A 9,136-nucleotide genomic window follows, 5' to 3' on the forward strand; every position below is an offset into this window, starting at 1 on the left:
CATTTGTTCTGTACTGTTATTGTTGCATTGAATATAATATGAAATATCCATAAATAAATAAAATCGGTATTAGAAAAGGGGTCCCTTAAGGAAAGAGGCTGGGAACCACTGTTCTAATCCACTCGTTCTCACACTGGATGGTGAACTCTCTCTAGTGGTGCAGAGAGAAATCACAGAAATATATTTTTTAAATGAATATGATACTATCAACTTTGAATGGAAATATTTAAACTATGAGATCGCTGAAATGTAATTTGGTGGTACCCCATTGTACAGAACTCAACAATAAATAATGTTCTTATTAGGAATAAACCTGCCTCAGGTATGAGCTGTCCGTAGCTGAATAGGGTCGGGCCGGTCGTAATGGTGGTACTTCTGAGGTTGTACGTGGTGTAAAATGTTTGAGAAATGCAATACCAACACACCCTCTCTTGTCTTTTTTTAAAATCATTGCTACTTTTAGTCTGAACACGCTGTAAAATGAAGTTTAAACATAACTCATCACACTGAGTAAGGTGACTAAGGGGGCAAACTCTCAAAAGGTTCCGTAATCCTTTAATGACCGGACGCAGTCAAATTGCTTCACTGTTGGTGATTAAGTTCACACATTTTTATAAAGTAAGTGTTAAGTGCTTCCTTAGAGATTTTGCTTTCAGTTTTCAGACTTAAATCCATGTTCATTCTCCCTGCAGGGACTCCTCCACAGTGCTGTTTGATGTTTACAGATACAAATGTTACATTTTACCAGGCACATTTATGCTGTGCACACCAGGTGACTAACTACTCTACATGCACAGGTAAGAAGTAGCGACTCAGACAGCAGAAGTGAGGGACTCACCATGGGGGTCTTGTACTTGTGGATCACCACTTCTTTAGTTTCAGGAACTATGCCGATGCAAGAGACAAAACAAAGAATTCAAAGGCAGCAGGAACCGCAATGAGTTAACGTTTGAGAGCTTTGGGGGTTACAGAGGTGGACTTTCAACAAGGTGTAAAATGGGATGTGGGCCAAGAAGAGTCCACCTTCACAGTCAGGAGTAAATTGAAGTTTAGACAGAGAGGGTGAAAAGGCCAAGTTGTTAAATCCTGCTTCTGCTGGAATACACTAATACTCTGACTGTGAGAATGGCTAATGTAACGATTAAACCGTCTATATAAAGGGAAAGTATTCAATCTGAGCTGGTAACTGTTGGTGAGACGTTCATGGCCCACAAAATGGACAAATAAAAACACAAATGTCTTATAAAAAGAGACTGGAAAGGTCTCAAATATGAAAAACAAAAAACAAGAACAAAAAGGAACAACCTCCCCTCCCCAACCCCTTCCACCCCGGTGAACTGAAAGTTAAGAGACATCACAGAAAAGCAGCTACAAGAGGCCAAAATCCTTTGACCTAGGACCATGTCACTGTCCACAGGACAGATTGACTTTTCATTAGTAACTGTGAACCCATAGCAGAGATGAGAAGGCTGAGATCTGGACAGATGAAAGGGCTTGGAAAAGTTAAATCCCTCTGCTCAACATCCCCCAAAACAACAGTCTGACCAAAGATCTCCACTTGCTGAGATACAGAGGCAGACTATCAGAGAATGATAGACCAGATGTTGAGATGGAGTCTGGGGTGATCTCCGAAATGAAAAGCAAGTGATGAAGGAAGCAGAGGAAAACTCATGGTACAAGAAAAGAAAAAGGAATCCATGGAAAGGGTCGAGTGTGGACATATTTTGAATTAGTTTGAATAAGAAAGGAGAAAGGTGACAACACTTTACCTGCTGGAGAATGAAGGTTTTCATAGTGGCAAAGATGAGGGCAACATTACAAAAGCAGCACAGAGACACGACAGTAACCCAGCCTGGCACTCAACTTCCCCCTCTGACGACCATATACTGCACCGTCATACTGGAAGTCAGCGTTTTTTTACCTCCTCCTAAAATGTAAACCACGCGCTAACCCTTCATTAGGTTGTGTTATACACCTGATGAAGCTGTATGCTGTAAGTTGTTTTTCCTCATGGAATAAAATTAAAATCCGGGACCTAAAAACTATTGGTTTTTCAAATGAGTGTTTTTTAACATAGCTTTTATATATTTTATATCTTGTTTTTTTTTCACTTAATGTAGATAAATTAGGTTTTAATTTTTCTGATTCCATCAGACCAATAAAGGCATTATTTATTGGTTTTATTGGTTATTATTAGCTTAACTTCAATTAGTGATTATTGTGATTATTTTCCAGGAAACTTCATATGAAATGGTTTGAGAGTTGGGTGAAATATTTTTAGCCGTTACCTTCATTTATTCATGTGTACTTGTACTACTAATTTCAAGCTGAATACGTTACCCATGCAGGAAAACATTACAAAACGAATTAGTATTCAGTGCTCTTAAAGTTTAAGGACAATGGTATTCTATATTTTTAGTACTGTCAATGAATCACAGGAAAATGCTAAAACCAACTGAACTTGTGAATCTTTAAGAACACAAACATATAGCTTTATATTCCCTGAAAAATCTGGGAACTGTAGTCTTTAACAAATATTACTCACACTGGAGTAAATAGCACATTTGTATGGGACTATTTTAAACCGAGGATTAATCCACGTTTGGTGCTCTGGTGAGTGTTCACAGCAGCAGGATGGTGCGTGTGGGACTGACTGAAAATAAACTACTGTGTGTTCATTGTAATGAAGGAACATCTCAGACAGTGCAACAGAGAGGCTCACTGATGTGTTTTTAATAGTTTCTGGGGAACAGTGGAGCTCTGTGGCACAGCGGAATAAGGTATATATACAGTCAATACTTTTTTTATTGGTTTTGGTCTCTTTTTTAAAATGGGATTTGTCAACAATATGAAAAATATAGAATACCTGCAAACATATCCTTTCATGTTTATATTTCTCTTTTAGCTATAATGATATTCTTGTTATGGGAATATGTGAAAAGGGCAGCTCGACTCCATCCTCACACTTCTTTTTTACTGTACAGACTTATTATTTCTCTTCCTAACTTTATGAACTTAACGAAATGTTGCTTGTTGTAAACCTCTACGCTACCATGTGATTTAAAGAAAACCACCTCCTCAGAAGAATTCGTCACTCACTTAATCACCCACAGACATCAGTGTCTCAGTGTTCCTCGAGGAGAGCGAGTATCCAATTTAGTGAACCCTTATTAGCTCTCGTCAATACGTTTGCCATGAAGCTGAGTTACTGCCGTGCCGAGTACAGGCCTAGAATCAATAGATGGTGTAATTACCAAATTCCTCCAGGACAAAGACTCCCTTCACTGTATTGCACTTTTTAATGTGACTCAGCTCTATGAAAACCTAAAAACAAACAAAAAACAAACAAAACAAGACAGAACATTATTAACTCAACAACACTGGATGAAAAGTAAACACTTCATATATTAAAAATTAACCATGTTAAACTTGTTTTATTCAGTATGAAAGGTAAAAATAAAACAACTACACATGGAATGCAAGCTTTTAACAGCTACCGAAAGAAAAGAAAAGCACACTATGAGAAGTTTCCATGATCAAACGCATACATGGGCGACGGTTAAATGAGGAGAGATGCATTTAGTCTGCTCAAAGCTCAAAACTAATTCAACATGACTTGTTTCATCAATGAAGTGTATCAAGAATAATTTATAGTTATATCTGATTGTAAACAGCAAAGGTAGTTAAAAAAAAAAACACACATTTCTTTTTATGCTCAGAGATGCAATATGGCCCATATGATGCATACATGGAAGTTCCATATAAAAATGTAGACAAGGACACAAAATTAGATTTGCCATACAGCTACAACAGTTAAAAGAAAAGATAGAGAAAAACAAAAAGGAACCCAATAAGATGTAACTGCTAATAAGCAAACACAGCAGAGGTTGTGTACCTTCCGCTCCTTGCAGGGGGAGAGAGCATGGGAGAGAAATGGTTTGGATTATTATCGGACAGAAGAGCACAAACACTCGACGACACTCCGAGAGGGCGCTATCCACAGGAGCCTCGTACAGATTCAAATCAAGAATCTAGCTAAGAAGTTACCAGAGCCAATATGATAAACCCGTCACAAGAGGAATCAGCCCCAAAAACTAGGAAATAGGAGAAGAAGAAGAAAAAAAAGAAGAGGACTAGAGGTTTGACTGTGGGTGGGAGCTGGATTCACCTTTGTTTTCCTGGACTTTAAACATCTCAGTCCCCCAGAGCCCTCCATGCCTCCTCCTCCAGCAACAAGGGCTGGCACCAACACCACTTGCTCACACAGCAGAACAGATAAATGAGGGCAGTCACTGATGGACAATAAATTCCACTAAGATGTAGGATGTCACCTTCGACACCATCTCACTGCAGCTGCCCAGGACCCGACCCAGTGCTCACTCACTGAAATACTATCATTTTAAAAAAATAAAAAATAAAAAGGTAGCCAGTGCTGAATAAAGCTCCTGCTGAGGGTTCGGTGAAACTGATTTCCTCACAAACAATTAAACCATCCAATTAAATCCATCCAACAACTGCAGCAAAGCTGCTCCTGAAAATGTATTCTAGAAATATGGTGCTCTACATTGAGCATATTTGAGACGCCCATATCTTAGGTTAATTGTGTTCAGCTTATATGGTAATGAAAAAACTTTTCCACGTGTGGCACTCAACCCCTTGCAATATGAAACATGAGCCAAAAGAGCCTGGGGTGGAAGAGGCAGAAGCAGCAAGGAAAAGCAGGCAGTAATCATAACAGTGACTCAGTGCAGCAACATCCAAATTAAAGGGTCTGTCCACCTGAATTATAAAAAATAAAATACATTGTATCCGGCCAAGAAGAAAGTTTTAGTTTTACAATAGAGTTTAATGGAATTTTATTTGTGACGTTCACAGCAATGAATTATATTTAAACAGACACTGACTGACTCTTTAGACACTTTGAAGGAGCAGAAACAAGCTACAACACAACATAATCACCTTTACCTCTTAAATTTTCAACTCAAGGTCAGTGACTAATGACCTCTTAAGGTTGTAGGTCGTCCTCAAGATTATCCCACTATGGAATATTAACAGGGTTTATTCAAAATGCCCCTTTATTGTCACGTAGGTTATGATCTTAATAGTATGTAGTCTCAGTAGTATGCAGAATATAGTTTAAAAATAGTAGAAATTCACTGGTTCCAGCTTCTTAAATGTAAATTATATTCTCGTTTTCTTCATGCTTTCTGTCATCTTTTATTTTAAACTATATATGCTTTGGACTTCTGGTCATACAAAACATCTGAATATATATTACCTTCGAAGTATTGACTTTTTATGGACTCATCAATTAATTGCGAAAATAATTAGCAGATTAATCGACAATGGAAATAATTGTTAGTTGCAGCCCTAGCTTACACATGTTATTACGATTGCAAACAACCAATTACATTGTAACAGGGGGACATCATAAAACCAAATATTATAAAAGTACAAAATTTCTCTCTTTTGGGTACTTATCAGTAACCAGGACATTTTTGCTGCTGAATACTTGAAATTAAATTTTCTGAGCACCACAAATGAGATTCCACTCACCTCCACTGCACTTTGGTTAGAGGCAGAAAACTCAGACAAATACCTCAAAACTGAATTTTACCAAAACTGCCTGCATGACTGGATACCACTAATGTATTAAACCACTAAAGTGTAAAGATGTTTATTTATTTTTTTGTAATTTGGGTGAACTGACCCTTCAAATTACTTTTGTTGTTGATAAATTAGTTTTAAGATGCATGTTCAATCTTGTTTACTCTTTGGTAACAACTCACTCTTTTGTTTTGTTGTTTCTAAGATGCTAAATATGTATGCAGTGTCCGTCAGCAGGAATGGTCTCTGATCTTTCAGCATGGTCACGTCTCAGACAATTCAACTACAGCACATTGTTCACTCACAGCTTCACATACTAATGAACCGGAAGAAATATACCAACCCCGACTATGACTACCTGCGCAGGTGTGAAGACAACACAAGACAATGTTCAAGGGTCCAAACTTGCTATTAAATAGCCAATTATTAATGAAAAGTCTTTGCTCAAGGTCATCTGTCTTACCACTGATGCACGACACACACACACACACACATTAACACTTCATCTCCTCCCACACATTAAATGAACAATGACGTTTGAGCACCACGGATGTCAAAAGAAACTTGTGTGGAAGGATGTGTTAATATTGTTTTTAGGAAACGCATGCATATGAACACACACACAAACACAGACACACACACACAAACACACACTGAAAAAAGCAAATCCAAAAAAGCAAAAGCACAAACAGGAATTCTTCCTCTAAGGGATAAACATCAGGTACGAGTAAAGGCCAATCAAACATGTCGTCAGTCATCGCTAACATTTTGGCTAAGATCTATTTTTGATGACAATAGAGGAAGACGTCACGAGATGAAAGGAAATGAGGCAAACAGGAGAGATGAGCAGAAAGGTGGACAGAAGGACGGGATGAACCATCATGAGTGATTTTGATTTTCATGCCCTTGTGTGAGAGATGAGAAGCAGTTTCTCCGCTGTGGTACTAGCGTCTTACCTGGCTGTGCATGAATTTAAGGTTGATTCCTTCCAGTGTGACCTGAAGCAGACCACCTTCACCAGTTTTCATGTCCTGGACAGGGAACTCTCCGCCCAGCTCTGGACCTGAAGGGAACCACAGCTGAGTTTATAGCTAGTATGGATAATAAACAACAGGGGTATAATGGTGTTTGTATTCTTCCCAAGCTGTTAATCACAGTAGGTTCAGGTCAGTATGAGACTTTTATGGTTCAGTACTACTGCAGGGGAAAAAAGTATGTTCTCAAATGGAGTCTTTTTTTACGTTATATTATCTGACAGTATGTTGAGTTGAGTCTTTTGTAATAACAATATTGCCTTACTGAGCCATTTAATGTTAATGTTAAATACATTTTGACAACATTATCTGTCTGTCCCCTGCTGTACTAAAAATAGATAACTATAATTATAAAGATAATTACACTCCCAACAATCACAAGTGTCAAAAGAAGCTATTCTCGGTTATACCTGAGAAAAAAAGGGTCAAAGGAAAGGCTAGATGGAAGCAAGACAGAAAAACAGAAAGACAGAAAGCTCACTCACTCCATACCTGGTTTGATGCTTTGCTGTCTTGCTGCAGCTCTTTCCATACTGTCTTTAACACAGTAGTAGAGTTCACGACACTAGAACGCAAAGAGGAAAATTATTTGAATTCCTGATCGATGCTCTGGATCAAAGTACAGGATGCTGAGAGAAGCAGTTTCTGACCTTTTTGGTATAGAACTTGTTAAGCTGTGTCTCTTGGCCGTTGCGTCTCCAGAGACAAAGCACCTTGGTCTTGGGGCAGTAAGTCATATTGATGAGCTTCTCGTACCACCAGCGCTCGTACACTGTGCCGATGTTGCTGCGCAGGACTATGCAGTCATCACAGACCTGAAACAATGAAGTTTAATATTAGTGAAATAAGCAACAACATGCTCTCTACACGCAGCATTAAGGACAATTACAGATATAGTACTAGGAATTAAACATTAGTACCTCCATGAAAAAGATGTCTCCTGTGGTATCAGTGCCAGCATGTACAACAAATGTTTGCTTTTTGATGTGACGGCTTCCACTGGGCCTGACGGGAAGCTCACGGCCGTTCTAAAAATATAGTTCAGTACAAATAATTACAAAAGGATGAACAGAAGTTGAACTGAGTGAAAACAAGGACGGATATTCACCATGTTGGCCAGTTTGTCCAGTATCTCGTTGATCTCTTGGCTGTACGTGAGGCCTATGTGGGACTTGCCCATCAAACGCCTCACTTTCTTCTTGATGTCATTTTTGTTCAACTAAACAAACAAAAACATCCACAGGGAACGTGAGCTGAGATATCCGGTGGAACAAAAAAAATGTAATTTGGAATAGATCAACAAACAATTATGCTGTCCTGTGGTTAAAATGACAAACAGGTTTCCGTACTTTCATCATTAGCATGAATGCAATCATGTTGTGCAGCAGCGTGGCCAGAAGTCTGTCTTCATCATCCTCCAGTCGCTTGCGGTCATGATCTCCTAGCGACAAGTATCTGTTGACCGACAAAACACAGAGAAGCAAGTATTAATAGTTCAGGATCAGAAGGCGATGCTACATAAATATAAAATAATTTGGCAAAACATTCATGCATCGTATGAATAACAGATCGAATAAAATGTCAGCCATGTTGAACCTTTCGATCATCTCCTGGGGTCCCTGGTCCATACCCATGCCTTCACGCTCCAACATCACAGCATCTAAGTAGGCGTCCTCCCAGAACTGCAGCTGGTCCCACAGTGTGGAGCGCTCCTTACCTGAACACACGGAGACAGTACTTATGTAGCTCCTAAACGCTGGACAATTTCACGCACAGCACAAGTGATCCATTCAAACACAACCTATTCTGTCAGTTCTAAGTACGTAGGTTATTTTAAAAAGATAAAATGAAATGGGAAGAGTTGGTGATACAAATGATTTATCCAGATATTATACTGTTTGCATGTTGCTTTCTAAAGCTCAGTTTAAAGTTACTACAAAACCTCCGTACGTAAAGAAGCACTGATATTGTAACATTTTATTGTAGCTCTCTGTTTCAACGAAGCCTGCTTTAAGAAGATGAACAAGCAGTTCATCGTTCTCAGTCATGCAGGAAAATGACAGTAAGAGTCAATTAGATGAATTACACCTTCAGTAATAACACTTAGCATAACACTGTACATTAGGGAGGTTTGTGATGAGGCTCACAACTAACAGGTCTAGTAAAACCTTCACTTCAAGTGTTCTGATAGCAGCTGTCCTTTATGGAGCTTTTATGGAGGTGGCTGACGCTGCTAGTTGTCAGTTGCATTGCAGTAACTCATTGGAAATCTTGACATTTCCCAATGGTATTTACAAGCTGGTGGCTTGTATGAGTGTGCTCAACTCATAATTACATTTATGACAGCACTTGAAGGCAACTTGCGCTCATCCAATATGCAAACCCATGATATGTTAAGCTTTGAGGGGGACATGGAAGTCAGAAAACTGGGTGAAATGTTTGTGAGTGGAATTAAAATAAATGTTAAAAAATTAGAGTGAAAATGGATGGAAGTC

General features: G+C 38.8%; 1 protein-coding gene across 13 annotated transcripts in view; it reads right to left on the bottom strand.

Moving 5' to 3' along the window:
• Positions 1-838: 838 nt before the first annotated feature.
• madd (MAP-kinase activating death domain) overlaps positions 839-9,136 on the bottom strand; it is a gene marked incomplete at its 3' end in the record, with an annotated part of 43,999 nt that continues 35,701 nt past the window's right edge. For 10 of the 13 annotated variants that reach the window (XM_035682329.1, XM_035682317.1, XM_035682321.1 and 7 more), the window contains 9 exon segments: positions 839-885; positions 3,255-3,324; positions 6,564-6,670; positions 7,134-7,206; positions 7,292-7,456; positions 7,562-7,669; positions 7,750-7,860; positions 7,991-8,096; positions 8,238-8,358. In XM_035682329.1, the coding sequence (XP_035538222.1) occupies positions 839-885; positions 3,255-3,324; positions 6,564-6,670; positions 7,134-7,206; positions 7,292-7,456; positions 7,562-7,669; positions 7,750-7,860; positions 7,991-8,096; positions 8,238-8,358 (908 nt within the window). 13 annotated transcript variants of the gene reach the window in all.

This window comes from Morone saxatilis, unplaced genomic scaffold (assembly GCF_004916995.1).
Source record: "Morone saxatilis isolate NCDOM2014 unplaced genomic scaffold, NCSU_SB_2.0 Contig11, whole genome shotgun sequence".
Taxonomy (NCBI): domain Eukaryota; kingdom Metazoa; phylum Chordata; class Actinopteri; family Moronidae; genus Morone; species Morone saxatilis.